This window comes from Lynx canadensis, chromosome A1, assembly GCF_007474595.2.
Source record: "Lynx canadensis isolate LIC74 chromosome A1, mLynCan4.pri.v2, whole genome shotgun sequence".
Lineage (NCBI taxonomy): Eukaryota > Metazoa > Chordata > Mammalia > Carnivora > Felidae > Lynx > Lynx canadensis.
Window position 1 is genome coordinate 26670626 of NC_044303.2, and position 18296 is coordinate 26688921.

Sequence of the window (18296 nt, forward strand, 5' to 3'; positions counted from 1 at the left end):
AAAGAGGGAGACCGACAATCCCAAGCAGGCTCCAAGCTGAGTTCAATGTGGGGCTCTAACTCACCAATCCTGAGATTCCCACCTGAGCTGCATGATCTGAGATGAAGTTGGATACTTAACCCACTGAACCACCCAGGTACCCCAAAGCTATTTTTTGTTTGTTTGTTTTTTGTTTTTGTTTTATGTGTTTTGGTCAGTTTAACCTGAGAGTCGTGATAGAAATATAACATAAATATCTTAAACATTTTGTTTTAGCCTGAAACAACTATATGCTCATTTGCCAATCTACTGAGAAAGCCATGGCGTTTTCTTTGCACAAGTTCTGCTGATTAGAGTTTTGTGTTGCATATCTTGCATAAACTACACCTCTAAACCATCAGCAAAGATTTCCTAAGATTTTATTCCTTTAAGAGGAAAATAATTTAAAGGCACTTGCAGAGCTGAGTGCAGATTTCTTCTTTATAATCTTTTATTGTGATCTCACACATTCAAACAACTCACAGTTTGGGGGGTCTTTCCAGAATATTAAACATTAGATTTTAAAGAAACAATGAAATTTATTTCCACACTATTTCATCGCTTTACATATTACTAAATTATGAAAGCAGAATAACAAGTACAACTGGCATAAACAGGTTTGGGAACAAACAGGTAACTCACTGTCAGATTGTACTGATAGCAGCAGAAGTAGACAGATTCACGGGAGAGTAGTTTCCTCATCAGCATGATGTGGGAATTAGCAGTTTATGATTTATAAAGGAAATAGAATGAGTTAATTGGTTAGAGTTTTTAGTGTAAGTAGACTAAGAGAGCAACTACTATACCTCTACATTTTAATTATTTTACTGTGTGTCTGTCGCCATCATAGAGACGTAGAGCATTCTGAGGGCAGAGATAGTGCCTGGCTATTAAAGGAAACTTTGGGGGAATCCCTAAAAGTTCTTCTATCACCATATAAATCTTTAATCTTCTTACGAAAACAAATGAAATTCTGAAAAATGAACAGTTGTTTTTAAGACATTTACATTAATTCATGGGTCCCTCAAGAAAAGTAAATGTAATATTGCACATTTCCTTGTTAAAAGCTTATATTAATTTCCTAAGACTGCCATAACAAATTACCACAAACTGGATAGCTAAAAGCAAAAAAAATGTATTCTCTCGTAGTTATGGAAGCAGAAGTCCCAAATCTAGGTGTTCTCATGACCGTGTTTCTTTCAAAGTGTCTCATTTTTGTTGCCTCTTTAGCTTCTGGTAGCTCCAGGTGTTTCGTTCCTTGGCTTGGGGCTCCATGTCTTGAGCCTCCTATGGTCTTCTTAATGTGCATCTGAATCTCAAATCTCCCTCTACCTTTCTGCTGTAAGAACACTTGTGTGGAAATAATGGCCAACCATATGAGAATAAGCAAAGATTATTTATTCAGAGTTTGCTGTGGCAAGGAAGTCAGCCACCATCACTTGTGGGTTGGCAAAGTAGGAAAGCTTTATAGTGGAAAAAAAGGAAATCTTCAAGTATACCCTGATTAGAGGCAATTGGCATGGGGAAGCTGTAAGTGGGCTAACTAGAAGCAAGGCATCCTATGCGATTGGTTAAGTGTGCATATTTGGCTTTCTCTGATTGATCCCAAGATAGAAGTGGTGACAAAAATTAGGGAAGCTGTCAGTTATTCAGCAAACCAGCAAACACTGGTCATTTGGGGCCAGTTGTTACAGAAGTTTTTGTTTGGCTTCTAGAATTGTTGTTAGAGATAGTGGTCTGGGTTCCTACAAGCCTGGCTTATAGACAGCAGGATGGTTTCCTGGTCTGGTTACTGTAGGAAACAGGTTGGTTTCCTGAGTTGGTTGCTGCCAATTGTAGGTCAGAATTCTGTATTTATATATGGTCTGCCCACTGTTTGCATAGCCCATCTCTCACCTGTCATTGGATTTAGGGCTAATCCTAAATCCAGGATGATCTCATTTCAAGATCCTTAACTACAACTGCAAACACCATTTTTCCAAATTAGCACATTCACAGATTCTGGAGTTTGGAACATGGACATATAGGTGTGGGGGCACCATTCAACCTACAAGCTCCTCTTGGTTTAGAAATCATCCTTACTTACTTGTACACAGAGTAAAAAAAAAAAAAAACAAAACAAAAAACCTTGCTTCTTACTGTCCTGAATGAAACACGTAGGTAGGTTGTGACTGGATTTCATCATACACCTATCATTTCTATTTGAAACAGTTGCCTAGCTATCCCTTAAAGCTTGGATTCAAGCTGCGGATCAATCTTTGTATGTTTACACTTTAAAACAAGACATCTTGGTAGTCCATTACTAGCGGAACATTCAGAGAAATCTCACCGTTTGTAGAAAGCTAGAAGCAGGGTGGTTAATGTATTAATGTTGCCTGTATTGTCTTTGATAGGAAGGTAAGGAACACTGCAAATCCTGGTTTTTTTCTTTCTGTTTTCAGCATCCTGAATACTTAATCACATTGTCTAGTCAAAGAAGAGAGTAATGACTACTCTTAGCAGATCCCAACACACTAGTATATAATAGGTATGAATACATTTTTAATGATCCAATTAATTAGTTCCTTTGGATGATGTTATAACTTCTCTTAAAAACATGTGATTGAAAAGACTTACACTCTTTTTTACCTGAAAAGTGTGCATTCTTACTTATTTGTGCAGTGGGTGACATTTTCCCCACTATTATCTTTATTTGTTAGAATTGAACCACCCATGAGTTGTTCACCCATGAATTGAACCACCCAAAGAGTTCATCATGTTTATGACAAATAAAGACCATAATTTAAAATTTGCTCGATTCCAGGGAACTCTTTGACCTCATCTTTCCCCAGCTAAATATCAGCTTTAGATATTAAACTCCCCCACCCACTTAGAAAGCAAAAATAGTTTCACACAAAAATTATGTTTCTGGTAATATTTTCTGTTTTCTGAAAAGTCGCTATTTTAAAAGGGTAGGATGAAATTATAAGCTACTTTAACTGCCTAGCTGTCACATGACAGCTTTTCCCATTCAGAATGAAAACCGGTGCTTATGTGACATGGTTGCACATACACAATTACCTCCTCGTAGTGCTTCTAAGCCAAAAGCTCTCAAAAGCCCAGAGGAGTTTGACAGTTTTGCTTTATTTTGCTCATTAACTTGGAGGAGGTACCAGATGATGAGTTTCCAAAAGCTGGAACCATGGCCTTTTAAAAATATCCCAAGGGTCAAATAGAGGGGCTTGCCTCTTCAATGCAAAAGAGATAATGCACAAATTATGCTTATCACAGTGCTTTCATACATGTTAAGTGCCTAATAAATGTGAATTTGAATCCTAATTGTTTCAAATTCCATCCTTCCTACTTGTTGGATGTGTGACCTTTGGCTAATTTCTTAATTTCTCCAAGTCTTAGTTTACTCATCTATAAAATATAGATAAAAATAATATCTAGCTTATAGGATTGTTCTGAGGGAAAATACAGATAATTCATGTAAAAGCACTTAGAACAATGTCAGTTACTTGTAAGTACTCAATGTTGATTATAGTTAATATAGAAAAATGATAGTTTAGTGTAGTATTTTTATTAACTTATTTTCTGTAAAGCTAATTTTTTAGTTGAAAGTATATTTTCTAAATGATTGTGTTTTATATGTAGTTTGAACATTTACTATCAAATACTGTAGTTTTTTTTAAAATCAGAGTCACTTAATTTGTCTTTATATTCCTCAAAATACCTTATATATTATATGTACCCACATATATGGTTTGAATGAAAGAGTAATTGAGGGGCACTTGGGTGGCTCAGTCGGTTGAGCCTCTGACTTCGGCTCAGGTCATGATCTCACGGTTCGTGAGTTCGAACCCCGCGTCGGGCTCCATGCTGACAGCTCAGAGCCTGGAGCCTGCTTCGGATTCTGTGTGTGTGTCTCTCTCTCTCTGCCCCTCCCCTGCTCACACTCTGTCTTCTCTGTCTCTCAAAAATAAATAAATGTTAAAAAAAAAAAAAAGAGAAAGTAATTGATACTGTCTAGTCTCTAAACTCTTGTTTTCATTGATTTAAAGGATTGTAATGAATTATCAGTAGATGGCAGTAGTTTGTTTTCTTTTTTATCTTTTGTCCATTCTGCAATAGAGATCCAGAAAAAACTACAACTTTCCCAATTTTAAAGCATATATCCTTTCACAAATAGTTGGTTTAAATAAATGTCACCCAAGAGTTTTTCAATTTATGTTGCTTTAGAAATAGAGATCAAGAAGTACCAGTTATGTTATTTTTTATTATTATAAATCTAATGTTTTCCATTTTTTAAGATTTCTCCAACAAATTTTCAGGGAATACAAAAATGAGTAAGACACTGTATGTGTCTTCCTGGAGCTTATAGTCTAGTGGGGAAATATGTATAAAATGATGGAAATAATAAGAATAAAAATTGTAGGGGCGCCTGGATGGCTCAGTTGGTTAAGCATCTGACTTCGGCTCAGGTCATGATCTCACAGTCCGTGAGTTCCAGCCCTGCGTCGGGCTTTGTGCTGACAGCTCGGAGCCTGGAGCCTGCTTCAGATTCTGTGTCTCCCTCTCTCTGACCCTCCCCTGTTCATGCTGTCTCTCTCTCTCTCTGTCTCAAAAATAAATAAACATTAAAAAAAATTTTTAATAAAAAAAGAATAAAAATTGTTAAGTAGCAGGAATTTGCTAAATGTTGTCATGCATTATTGAGTCCTCACAATAATTCTAATGAAACAGGTATTACTATTGTTTCTGTTTTATAGATAAAGAATCTGAGGCCCAGGTTGGGCCTAATAAACTAGTAAGTGGTACAATCTGAATTCAAAGCTGGCTGTGTCTTACTTTATAACCTAAACTGTCATCACAGTATAACAGATACAGAAAAAATTGCACCAGAAAGAGGGAGGGATTATATCTACCCAAAAAGATCAAAAAAGACTTCTTAAAGAAGATGCCATCTGTGATGAAGTTGAAAGATTGGTTGTGATGTTGACATGGCGGGAACAGTATTTTAGGAGATTCTATCAGTAGAACAGGGTAAATTGGAATGAAGATAGACTACAAACAGACACCTAGAAAGTGCCAGGCACTGTTTCAGGTCTCTACCTTTGTGGACCTTATATTAGCAAAGGGAGATAAGAAGAAACAAATGTATATAAAATATCAGTAGTGACAAATGCTATTAAGAAAAATGAGGCAGGGTCAGAAAATGGAGAATGAAGAAGGGGAGGTCATGTTTTAAAGAAGGTTATCAGGGAAGGCTTCTCTACTAAGATAGTATTTGGAGGTGCTAAGTAGTGAGTGAATCCTAATATAATTTAAAGAGGGAACCAACAGGTTTTGCTAAAAGAATTGCATGCAGCATGTAAGAGAAAAGTCAAGATTCTGGTTTGTCCTTCAGGTAGATAATTGAGACAGAAGTCCTGGGCCACATATTTGGAGAGTATCTTAAGGGATTTCCCAAAGGGCTTATGAAACATCCACAATGAACTCTTATTTGTGATTATCTTGAAGAAGTCTTGTTGAATTGCTGAGTGTTCTCTACTTTTTTATTTTATTTATTTATTTATTTATTTATTTATTTATTTATTTATTTATTTATTGGAGAGGGAGCTGCCATTTATTTAGCTTTGCTCCCTCCTGTTCTATACTTTTTTAGAGAACTCCTTACTAATGTCTCCAGGGTTTTGGGCCTAAACAGGAAAAACTTCATTTATTGAGATGGAGGAGACTGTGAAGGAGCAGGTTTAGTGGTGGTGGTAGAGTGAACAGAGAAATACATAGTTCAGTTTGGACTATATTAAACTGAAATGCCTGTAAAAATCCAAGTGAAGATATCAGGTAGGCAATTTTGGTATGAGTCTGGAGGTCAAGAAGGATGTTCAGATTAGAGATATGAATAGGATAAAACCTGTAAGTGGGTTTTAAGGCTATGCAACTAGGTGACATCAGTTGAAGAGTGAGTATGGAGAAGATGCCTGAGGACTTAGCATTGGGACACTGACATAGATGGGAAAGCTGAAGAGGAACTAGCAAAGGAAACCCTAGACAAAGTCCATAATAATTACTCACTATATATGTCAGGTACTATGCTAAGCATGCTACCTATATTACGTTAATTATTATGACAGCACTGTGAGGCTTTATAGATGAGGACCCTGATGGTCAAAGAAGTTAAGAAATTGTCCCAAGGTCATAACAGCTAAAAAGCAGGAGAACCAAGATTCAAATACAGTTCAGTTTTCCTCCAAAGCTTTTTCACTTAACCATTGTGTTTTAATTTTAGGAACTAATGATGAAATATCCTTGCCATCCCTTTGAGGTTTTTGACAATTAATTTGCTTTCAGGATCACCAGGATATATGACAGGAAAAAAAAACAACAAGGAAAAGTGAGAAATTATCAATATTGATTATTTTATAGGCACAAAAAAAGGTGAATCAAAAAGGGGGAAGAGACATAGAAGAATGTCAGGCAACAAAGAAATGAAGAGTCAAGGAGTTCCTGAAGAAGGTAATGAAGCAATCTTAAGAAATAAATAAAAGATAGGCAACAACAAAAAAGTAGTATGATAGGATAATTGTGTTAAAATTTATAGCCAAATAGAACAGAAGGGAACTGTTAAATTTCTCGAAGAAGGAACTTATATGTTGTTTAGAAAAGGCATAACAACCTGGAAATACAGGCCTATAATGAAAATTCATCAACTATAATCGCTATATAGTTGTTACGGTAGCATTGTATGTATATGTATAAATGGTCTGGATAAAATAGATAGGACAATCAAAATATTTCTACCGTTCCATACAGGAACAGGTATAACATTACAGTAGGTGATTCTGAATTGTGTATTATTATGGCATTTGATTTTGGTTTTATGGTCACAAAGGGAATATTATCAATCCTAAATCTATTGATGAGAAACATCACATTTTTCATAACTTTGAGTAAAGAAACACTAATTTTCTTTGATGGTTACACTTAAATTTGTATTACGTACTTTATTCTTTTGTCTAGCTCTGGCTAACCGAGGCACATCTTCATTAACTGCTGCTGTAGAGCAAGTTGCAAAGCAACGACAATCACAAACATCAGAGATAGAAAAAAATAAAAAAGTTCTATTCCATTTGCAGGTAACCTATTTCATATAGTTTTTAAATGAGCCTTTACTGTCTTCAAAACTATGTTAAATTATTTTTTTAAAAAAATTTTTTTTCAAGGTTTTTTTATTTATTTTTGGGACAGAGAGAGACAGAGCATGAACGGGGGAGGGGCAGAGAGAGAGGGAGACACAGAATCGGAAACAGGCTCCAGGCTCCGAGCCATCAGCCCAGAGCCTGACGCGGGGCTCGAACTCACGGACCGCGAGATCGTGACCTGGCTGAAGTCGGACGCTTAACCGACTGCGCCACCCAGGCGCCCCAAAAACTATGTTAAATTATTAATAGAGAAGTTATTGAGGATACTTAATTTGGGGAGGCAATTTCTAAACTTCTATTTTTCATGTTTACTCCTTCTTAATTATTCTTTTATCCCTAAATGAAGTGTATACAAGTATTCCAGTGTCATGGAACATTTTGCACACCCAATATACAAGGATTCAGCAATGTCATTGCAACTGTAGTATGTACATATAAAACCCATCTATCACATAGAATTATTTTAAATTCACTGCTATTTGATAGTTTTTTCTAAAATGTTAAATTGAAGAAAAGTTAAGTTTTTAAGCTAGTGGGTTTTTTTTTTATTTTATTTTTTTTTTAATTTTTTTTTTCAACGTTTTTATTTATTTTTGGGACAGAGAGAGACAGAGCATGAACGGGGGAGGGGCAGAGAGAGAGGGAGACACAGAATCGGAAACAGGCTCCAGGCTCCGAGCCATCAGCCCAGAGCCTGACGCGGGGCTCGAACTCACGGACCGCGAGATCGTGACCTGGCTGAAGTCGGACGCTTAACCGACTGCGCCACCCAGGCGCCCCTAAGCTAGTGGGTTTTTAAAATTTTTTTGTTTTTGTTTATTTTTGAGAGAGAGAGCGAGCAAGCAACCAGGGGAGAGGCAGAGAAAGAGGGAGACACAGAATCTGAAGCAGGCTCCAGGCTCTGAGCTGTCAGCACAGAGCCTGACATGGGGCTTGAACTCACAAGCCGTGAGATCATGACCTGAGCCAAAGTCAGATGCTTAACCGACTGAGCCAACCAGGAGCCCCTAAGCTAGTATTTTTAAAGCCATGGCTTGTGAGTTACAGTTGTCAGTGAACATTTCAAGTTGATAAGAAACATTTTTGTGTTCCTTATATTTCATAATATATTCATAATTCCACTGCAAGGAATCTGGAAGCCATACTTGTTTTTTGTTTTGTTGTTGTTATTGTTGTTTGGCATGCAGCACATTTAGATGAACTATACTCTGTTAATATAGCTAAAGAAGCAAAAATGGCAACCATATCGTTACTATCTGCTTTGTAAAGGTTATTATTAAATATATTATGGAAATGAAAAGAATAGGCTCTAGAGCCCAGCTGCCTAGTTTGAAAGACAAAGTTTGCTACCTTTAGCTCCATGGTTTAATTTCTTTGTGCTTCCATTTTCCTATTTGTAAAATGGAGATAATCATATGACCTACTTAGAAGTTTCATGAGGATTAAATGAATTAATATTTGTAAATACGTGTAAAGTATCCTGCTGGGGCCCTGGTGGACAGTATAGAGCTGGATTTTGATATTGGCTTTAGGTATTAGTTCATCATTCATATGATGATGATAATCATACTCTCACGGTAATACGGATCTCCTACAAATATCTGCATTGCATTAGTCACTTTTAGAAAAGAATATATTTTTTGCAATAGAATATAATACAAAAATAATAATGTCTTAGCAGTTTATAAAGAAATTATCCGTAAAACTTCTCAATCTTCAATAAGTTGCACAAATGTTATTTCACTTATATTCAGGGCTTACTTTCTATTAAGCATTTTGCCAAGCATTGTCCTCACTCTTAAGTTGCTCATCATCTATTTATGAGGAAGACAAATAAATACATAATTATATGCAGGGTAGTAATGTCAACAGTAGAGGCAGATTTAACACTGAAAAAGGAGTGATCACAAAGTGATTTTTCAGTTGAATTTAAAAGAAGACAGCTGAAGGGACGTCTGGGTGGCTATGTCACTTGAGCATCTGACTCTTTGATTTTTGGCTCAGGTCATGATCCCAGGGTTGTGGTATCGAGCCCCTTGTCAGTGCTGAGCATGAAACCTGTTTGGGATTCTCTCCCTCTTTCCCTCTGCCCCTCTCCCCTGTTTGCTCTCTCTCTCTCTCTCTCTCTCTCTCTCTCTCTCTCTCTAATAAAATTAAAACAATTTTTAAGTCTTTAAAAAAAGAAGATAGTTGGGATTCACTTGGATAATTGGATATCTGGGACAGGTTTAAGGGTTAGGTGCTAAGGAGGATGGTATTCCAGACATCCAGACAAGATCCTAAGAAAATCCACAGGTGCATGAAGTAGCATTGATACACTGATACATTCATAGACCTACAGTTGACCCTTGAATAACAGAGTGTTAGGGGCGCCCACCCCTAACATATATAACTTTTGACTCCTCAAAAACTTAACTATTAATAGCCTATTGTTGACGAGAAGACTTAACCAATAACATAAACAATCTATTAACACATATTTTGTAAGTTATACGTATTAATTACTGTGTTCTTACAATAAAGTAAGCTAGAGAAAAAATGTCATTAAGAAAATCACAAGAAAGAGAAAATACGTTTCCAGTACTGTACTGTGTGTGTGTGTATATGTGTGTGTGTGTGCGTGTGTGTGTATAAATCTTCCTATAGTGGACAGTACTGTGTGTGTATCTTCCTATAAGTGGACCCATGCAGTGCAAATCTGTGTGGTTCAAGGGTCAACTGTACATGTAGTTTGGTGGCAGTATAGCATAGGGTGTGTTTTGAGACATGGTGGGAGATATATACTGTGATCAGAAACCTGGATGTATTCTAAAGGTGATGGGAAGGTTTTGATGGGTTTGCAAATGATTACCTTTATATTTTAGAAAGAGAATTACAGATGCATAAAAAACACTTTTCATAATCCAACATCCATTCATGATAAAAACTCTCAGCAAATTAGGAGTAGAACTTCCTTAATCTAAAAAGGGCATATATATCCATTTATGAATCTTACAGCCAACTTCATATCTAATGGCAAAAGACTGTTTCTCCCTTAAGATCAGGAACAAGGCAAGGATGTATGCTCTTACCACTTCTTTTCTTTCTGCCATACTGCTGGTTTAAGCAAGTGCAATCATGAAAGGAAAATAAATAAAAGGCATCCATATTGGAAAGGAGGAAGTAAACCACTTTTATTCACAGGTAGCATGATTATCTTTAGAAAATCCTAAGGAATCTTTAAAAAAAACAGATTAGGACTAATAAGTGAGTTTATGAAGGTTGCAGGGTACAAGATTAGTATATAAATATCAATTGTATTTCTGTATATGAAAGAAAAACCAGAAATTAAAATTTAAATAGCAATATCATTTACAGTAGCATTATCATTTACTTATAGGTAAATGTGACAAAAGGTTTGTGTTATGGACTGAATGCTTGTGTCCCCCTCACCCAAATTCATATGTTGTAGCCCTAACCCCCAATGTGATTGTATCTGGAGATGGGGGGTTTAGGAGGTAATTAGGCCTAGATGAAGTCATCCTCATGACATGAGTAGTGCCATTATAAGAAGAAACACCAGAGAGCTTGCTCTCTCTCTTTCTCTGCTGTGAGGATACAGTGAGAGGGTGGCTGTCTGCAAGCCAAGAAGAGAGCTCTCACCAGAACCCAACCATGCTGACACACTTTCAGCCTTTAGAACCATGAGAAATAAATGTCTGTTATTTAGGCTACTGAGTCTATGGTATTTTGCTATGGCAGCCCAAGCCGACTAAGACAATTTGTCTTAAGACTGGTATGCTGAAAACACTGATGAGAGAAAATAAAGACCTAAATAAATAGAGAGATATACCATTTTCAAGAGTCAGAAGAGTCAGTATTGTTAACATGTAAGTTCTTTCAATTTTATCTATAGTTTAAAAGCAATTCTAATCAAAATCCCAGCAGGCTTTTTTTTTTTTTTTTTTTTTTTTTTTTGGAGAAATTGCTGATTCTAAAACTCATATGAAAATGGGAAGGACCTAGAATAGCCAAAACAATTTTGAAAAAGAAAAACAATGTAGAAGTTCATATGTTACCTGACTTAAAGATTTATTATAGAGCAATCAGGACAGTATGATAAGGAATAAAGATAGACCTACAGATCCATTGAACAGAACAGAGTATGCAGTAATAGCCCCACACATATCGATTGATTTCAAAGGTGCTATTATGGATTGAATGTTTGTGTTTCCTCTAGTGTGATAAAATTTTGAGGTAAGGCCTTTGGAAAGTAAGATTTGGGTGACTTTATGAGGGTGGTGCCACTATAATAGAGTTACTGTCCTTATAAGAAGAGGAGGAAAAGGGGTGCCTGGGTGACTCAGTCGGTTAAGTGTCTGACCTCAGGTCATGATCTCCCAGTTCATGAGTTTGAACCCGTGTCAGGCTCTATACTGACAGCTCAGAGTCTGGAGCCTGCTTCGGATTCTATGTGTGTTTCTCTCTCTCTCTGTTCCTCCCCTACCAGAACTTTGTCTCTCAAAAATAAATAAGCCTTAAAAAAAGAAAAGGTTAAAAAAAAAAGAAGAGGAAGAGAAACCAGAACTCTGTTTTCCACATGAGGACACAGGAAGAAGGCAGCCATCGGCAAACCAGAAACAAGGTCATCACCAGGAACTGAATCTGCTGGCACCTTGATTTCTCAGAATTGTAGAAATAAATGCTTGTTATTTAAGCCACCTAATCTATGGTATTTTTTTATAACAGCCAAGCTGGCTAAGGCAGGTGCAAAGACCATCCTTTAGAGAAAGAATAATCTTTTAACAATGGTAGAGGACAGCCACATGCAAAAAAAGTGAACCTCAATTTTCACCTCATACCACATGGAAAAATTAACTCAAAATGGATTAGCAGCCTAAGTGTAAGAATTAAAGCTATAAAATGTCTAGAAAAAAAACATAGGAGAGGGGCGCCTGGGTGGCGCAGTCGGTTAAGCGTCCGACTTCAGCCAGGTCACGATCTCGCGGTCCGGGAGTTCGAGCCCCGCGTCGGGCTCTGGGCTGATGGCTCAGAGCCTGGAGCCTGTTTCCGATTCTGTGTCTCCCTCTCTCTCTGCCCCTCCCCCGTTCATGCTCTGTCTCTCTCTGTCCCAAAAATAAATAAACGTTGAAAAAAAAAAATTAAAAAAAAAAAATAGGAGAAAAGTTTAGTGATACTGAGTTTGGTAAAGATGTCTTAAATAGGACACAAAAATTTAAAAATTGGACTACATCGGAAATATTTTTTAATTTCTACTCAAGAGACACTTTTAAAAATGAATATATGGTATATTTGTTGGGGCCCTATGGACATTTGGATTGTCCTAGACTGGGAAAATTATTTGAAAACACATGACAATATGCTTATATTTACAGTATATAAACAAATCCTACAACTCAGGAAGGCAAACAACCCAATTAAAACCTGGACAAAATATTTGAATAGTCATTTTATTAAAGAAGATACTACAAAAGACAAGCAAATGAAAAGATAATATCAATATCATTCATCATTAAGGAAATGCAAATTATAATCATCATGAGATACTACTCTATACCACTGGAATGACTAAATTTAAAAAGACTGACCATACCAAGTATTGTAAAGAAGATGCAAGATATGGAAGAATTGGAACTCTCAGATCCTGTTATTTGGAATGTAAATACAACCACTTAGGAAACAGTTCACAGTTTCTTAAAAGGTTAAAATATATTTACTGTATAACTCAGCCATTCAGCTTCTAGATATTTGTTTACCCAAGAGAAATGAAAGTGTATACTCACTGGAAAACTGCATACAACGAAAATACCCATCAGAACAAACTAATGATACATATAACAATACAGTGGTATCTAAAAGTAATTATGCTGAAAGAAGTAAGACTTAAAAAGTATATATTGCGATAATTTATTTATAAAAAATTCTTGAAAATGCAAACTTATCTTTAGTAAGAGACAGAAAATAAATGGTTGTCTGAGAATGGAGAGATGGGGAGGAAGGATGGATTGCAAAGCAGCAGGAGGGAGCTCGTTGGTAATGGATATGTTTATTATCTTTTTTTTTTTAATTTTTTTTTCAACGTTTATTTATTTGTGGGACAGAGAGAGACAGAGCATGAACGGGGGAGGGGCAGAGAGAGAGGGAGACACAGAATCGGAAACAGGCTCCAGGCTCTGAGCCATCAGCCCAGAGCCCGACGCGGGGCTCGAACTCACGGACCGCGAGATCGTGACCTGGCTGAAGTCGGACGCTCAACCGACTGCGCCACCCAGGCGCCCCGGATATGTTTATTATCTTAATTGTGGTGGTCTCAAGAGCATAAAAATAAATCCAAACTCATCAAATTGTAAAGTTTAAATATGTGCAGTTTATGTAAATTCTACCTCAATAAATCTATAAACAAAAAAAGAGAAAAGGGAGAGGGGAAGAAGAAGGGACAGAAGAAGAAAGAGGAGAAGTAAAAGGAGGAGGAGGAGGCATTGGGCATGAAGAAGAAGGGGAGGAGAGGGGGGAGAACAAAAAATATAGTTCTAGTGAAAGAAATGGGTTGAAGGAGGAATTGACTAAAGCCAGGGAGAAACATTAATAACCTATTATATTAGTCCAGGAGAGAGAAGAAATGATTACCAAATCAGTGGAAATATCTTTCCCCATACTGATCAATAGTGTTAATAGCTTCATCTAGTTGGCAGTGCATGTGTCCCTGTGCATCATTCATTCAATCATTTAATATTTATTGAGCACCTTCTTTGTACTAGGTACAATTTTAAGACCTGAGAACATAATGATAAAGAAAATAGACAAGGTTACTGCACCCAGGGGGCTTACTTTCTAGTCAGGGGAGGCAGGCAATAAAGAAATAAAACAAAAAAGGTAATTCCATTAATTGATGTGTTTCAAAGGAAATACAATAATGTATAGAGAGTAATGCAAGGAGAAGGATGGATGGTTAATCTATATTTTACTTCAGAGAAGACTATTTGAAGAGTAATAATAAAACTGAATTGTGGAAGACAAAGACCCCAATAGGTAATAACTAAAGGTAGACAAATCTAAGGTTGAGATCACAATTACTCTCCAATAGAAAGTCATTAGGCACATTTAATAAACAGAAAGGAAGGTGGAGGAGGGGAGAGTAGAATGTGAGAGGGATGGCACAGTAAATAGTGGCTAGAGGATATATAGCTTTGTAAGCTACATTAAGGAATTTGAATTTTATTATTAATGCAATAGGAAACCACTGGAAGGTTCTGAGCTGGGAAGTAACATGATATGATTTATGTTTTTGAAAGATTCTTCTGCCTGATATATGGAGCTCAGATGTGGGGGGTGGGGTGGGGAATGGAAATAGGGAGACCAGGCAGGAGTCCAGCCACAATAAAGAAATTGGTCAGAAGTGAATGTGGGATTTTATTTTGGAGGCCCAACCATCAAGTTTTGCTGAATTAGGCTGTGGGGAGTTAGGTAAAGGGAAGAATCAAGAATGAATTGTAGGTCTTGAGTATCTAGGTATAAGGTGGTGCAATTTATTGAAATCGGGAAGACTAGGGGAGGAACATATTGGGTGTGTCGATTATTTTCTGAACATGTATAGTTGAGATGTCTATTGGGTATCCAAATAAAAAAATCAAGTGGGTATTTGAAATATCAGAACTGGAGATAAAAATAGAGGTTCCTCAACATATTGTATTTTTCTCTTTTTTGTCTCTGCCAGGAAAACGATAACTTGGTCTGACTTTTTAATGCATTGCCCCTTCCCAAAATTAAAAATTTATTTAAAGAGAATGGCCATACTAGACAAAAAAAAAAAAAGGATGGATGATGGTCTGCAGAGTTGTTTTGGAGGGAGGATCTATAAAATTTGATTAACAGATATAGATAATAAGGAGAAGGAAATAATTAGGGATGGCTCCCAAAGTAGTACCATTCATTAATTAGTTTGGGAATCCAGGGGTATGGTAATTCACATTTTTGGTCCCAATTCTTCATCCTTGTCTGTATTCATACCCTTCCCCATGTATCATTACCACGGGTGGGCATACTGTTACCCTTTGACTGTGAGTTGCATCATATGACTAGCTGGGATGTTAACAGATGTTATGAATAGAAGCTTGAAAAAGCTCTTCCATAATTCCATAAAAAGGATGCTTCCATTCTTTTGCATCTGCTATCATCATGGGAAGGATATGCCTGGTCTGTCCCACTAGAGGACAAGATATATATGAAGCAAAGCCAAGACATCATGGCCAGCCCAGTCAGCCAAGCCAAACCATCTTACAGCCAGTCAATTGTCAGACATTTGAGCAAATCTAACCAATGTCAGCATCTAGCCAATTCCAGCTGTGAGCAATAAATATGTATTGTTGTATGTCACTGAGGTTTTGTGGTCCTGACAATAGATAAGTAATGCAAGGAAGAACACGATGGGAAGGGGAGAAAGATTAGTCTGATTTGGGGACGTGGTGAATTTGAAATGGCCAGTGATACCTGGGTATAGGACTTAACAGCCAGTTATGTTCTGTGAATCATTGGCATATATGTAGCTCTAGATGTAAGTATGGGTAAGATTACCCAAGGAATATACATAGAATGAGAGGAGGAGATGACGATGGTTGCACCCTGAGGAAGACCTATATTTGAAGGAATGACTGAGATTGAGAAGGAATGTTCAGGTATCTGAGGAGAACCAGAGAAGAATGGTGGTGTGAAAACTATGTTTTAAAAAGGAGGTGCTGCTGTTGGTGGGAATGCAAACTGGTGCAACCTCTCTGGAAAACTGTAGAGGTTCCTCAAAAAGTTAAAAATAGAACTACCCTATGAGCCAGCAATAACACTACTAGGAATTTACCCAAGGGATACAGGAGTGCTGATGCATAGGGGCACATGTATCCCAATGTTTATAGCAGCATTTTCAACAATAGCCAAATTATGGAAAGAGCTTAAATGTCCATCAAGTGACGAATGGATAAAGAAGATGTGGTTTATATACACAATGGAATACTACTTGGCAATGAGAAAGGATGAAATCTTGACATTTGCAGCAACATAGATGGAACTGGACGGTATTAGGCTAAGTGAAATAAGTCAGAGAAAGACAGATACCATGTGTTTTCATTCATATGTGGATCTTGAGAAACTTAACAGAAGATCATGGGGGAAGGGAAGGGGAAAAAAAATTACAGAGAGGGAGTGAGGCAAACCATAAGAGACTCTTGGATAATGAGAACAAACTGAGGGTTGATGGGGGTAGAGGAGAGGGAAAGTGGGTGATGGGCATTGAGGAGGGCACTTGTTAGGATGAGTACTGGGTGTTGTACGGAAACCAATATGACAATAAATTATATTAAAAATAATAATTAAAAAAATAAAAAGGAGGTGCTGGTGGTGCACCTGGGTGGCTCAGTCGGTTGAGCATCCGACTCCAACGCAGGTCATGATCTAGGAGTTCCTGAGTTCAAGCCCTACATCAGGCTCGCTGCTGTCAGCTTAGAGCCTGCTTTGGATCCTCTATCCTCTCTCTCTGCTCCTCCCCCACTTATGCTCTTTCAAAAATAAATAAAACATTAAAAAAAAGGAGGTGCTGGTGAGAAATGCCAACTGCCCCAGAGAGGTAAGGCAGACATCTTTATACTTATTTACAAATGAATAAAGTGAGGTTTAGGTTTAGATAGGGCATGTGCTCGCTTCGGCAGCACATATACTAAAATAGGTTTAGATAGGGCAATTAAGTTTGCTATATATGATCATACCAACTAGTAAATGGCAGTAAGGGCCCTAGAATATAGATCTTTTGATTTTTAACCTAGGGCTTTATAATTTTCATCATATTATCTTTCTTCAGTGCATACTTCTGATTCCATAAATATATTATTTAAATGATTGTAAAGTACATTTTAATATGAAATGTTAACACAAACAGTAAATTTTAATATTTTGAATTAGATGAACATTAAAAAGTAAGAAATATATAATTCTGGGCTCACTTCAAGATTATAAGATAATTTGTTACTTATTGAATGGTTCTTTTTGTATAACAGTTTTTCAATATCTGATAAATATGTATTTTTATGTTGTGATTTTACATGAATTATGGATCAAAACAATAGTATCCTCTTTTTCGAGTATCATAAATTAATAATAATAATATTGAAATATTTTACAGGATGAACTCCATGAGCTTGAAAAACAAATAGCATCTGTCTCTACAGAAACTAAAGAAACAGAAAGGCAAATTTATCAGCAAGATGCTGCCATCGAGAATACCAAACTACAGTGTGGGAACCTGGAAACTCAAATCAAATCCTTACATACAGAAAATGTAAAGCTTAAATTTGACATAGAAGAAGCTCAAGAAGACTTTGAGGAACACATGATAAGATATAATGAATATTATGCAAAAATAAAAGAGCATAAAGATAGTTTGTGGGAGGCTGGAAGCAAAAGGTCATTCATGACTACACTCCATGAAAAACGAGATCTTGTTAGAAAACTAAAAACAATGAAAGAGGAACTTATGCAAAATCTCAAAAATCCAGAAGGAAACCACATAAAACAAGCACAGGTTTGAAATATCACTTACCAAAAGTTTTTCTATTACTCCTTTTTTCAAGCACACCTATTAAGTGATAAATTTATCATTAACTTAATAAAACACCCATAGCTGCTTTAACTAGATTTAGAAACTATTTTCACAACTTCTAAAAACTTAAATACATGAGTTATATAACAACTATGCCAAATGAACAAATGCATAAAGGAATTGTTCTCAAATCCCCTGTGGATTAATAAAAAAATTCAAACAGAATTGCAGTGAACAATTAATCCATTTTTTTGCAGAAACTGGTGACTCACAAAAACGTTGAAGCCCTAGCTTAGGCTAATGGATCCAACCAATTCAAATCAATTTAGTATGCGTAATGCTGTTATACAAACAGCATCAACTAATAATTGCACCTTAAGCATTTTATATTTTTTAGAGTATTGTTTGAAGATGGGGAGATATAAATTTAAAATATCTATCATTTCTTGCTAGAGAATTTAAAAGTATCCTTTATACTGTTGCTGGGCAATTGCCACTATGACTACCACTTT

At 36.6% G+C, this 18296-nt stretch overlaps 1 protein-coding gene across 5 annotated transcripts in view; it reads left to right on the plus strand.

Moving 5' to 3' along the window:
- The window catches only part of CCDC122 (coiled-coil domain containing 122), a 50213-nt gene that overhangs the window by 2917 nt on the left and 29000 nt on the right, over window positions 1–18296 (plus strand). For 3 of the 5 annotated variants that reach the window (XM_030311283.1, XM_030311275.1, XM_030311296.1), the window contains exons 2-4: window positions 6430–6519; window positions 7024–7139; window positions 17368–17766. In XM_030311283.1, the coding sequence (XP_030167143.1) occupies window positions 6474–6519; window positions 7024–7139; window positions 17368–17766 (561 nt within the window). In that variant the 5' untranslated portion in view covers window positions 6430–6473. Of the gene's footprint in view, window positions 1–188; window positions 2546–6429; window positions 6520–7023; window positions 7140–17367; window positions 17767–18296 lie in introns of those variants that run through there. The other 2 variants (XR_004342895.1, XM_032591150.1) reach the window with 1 other exon arrangement.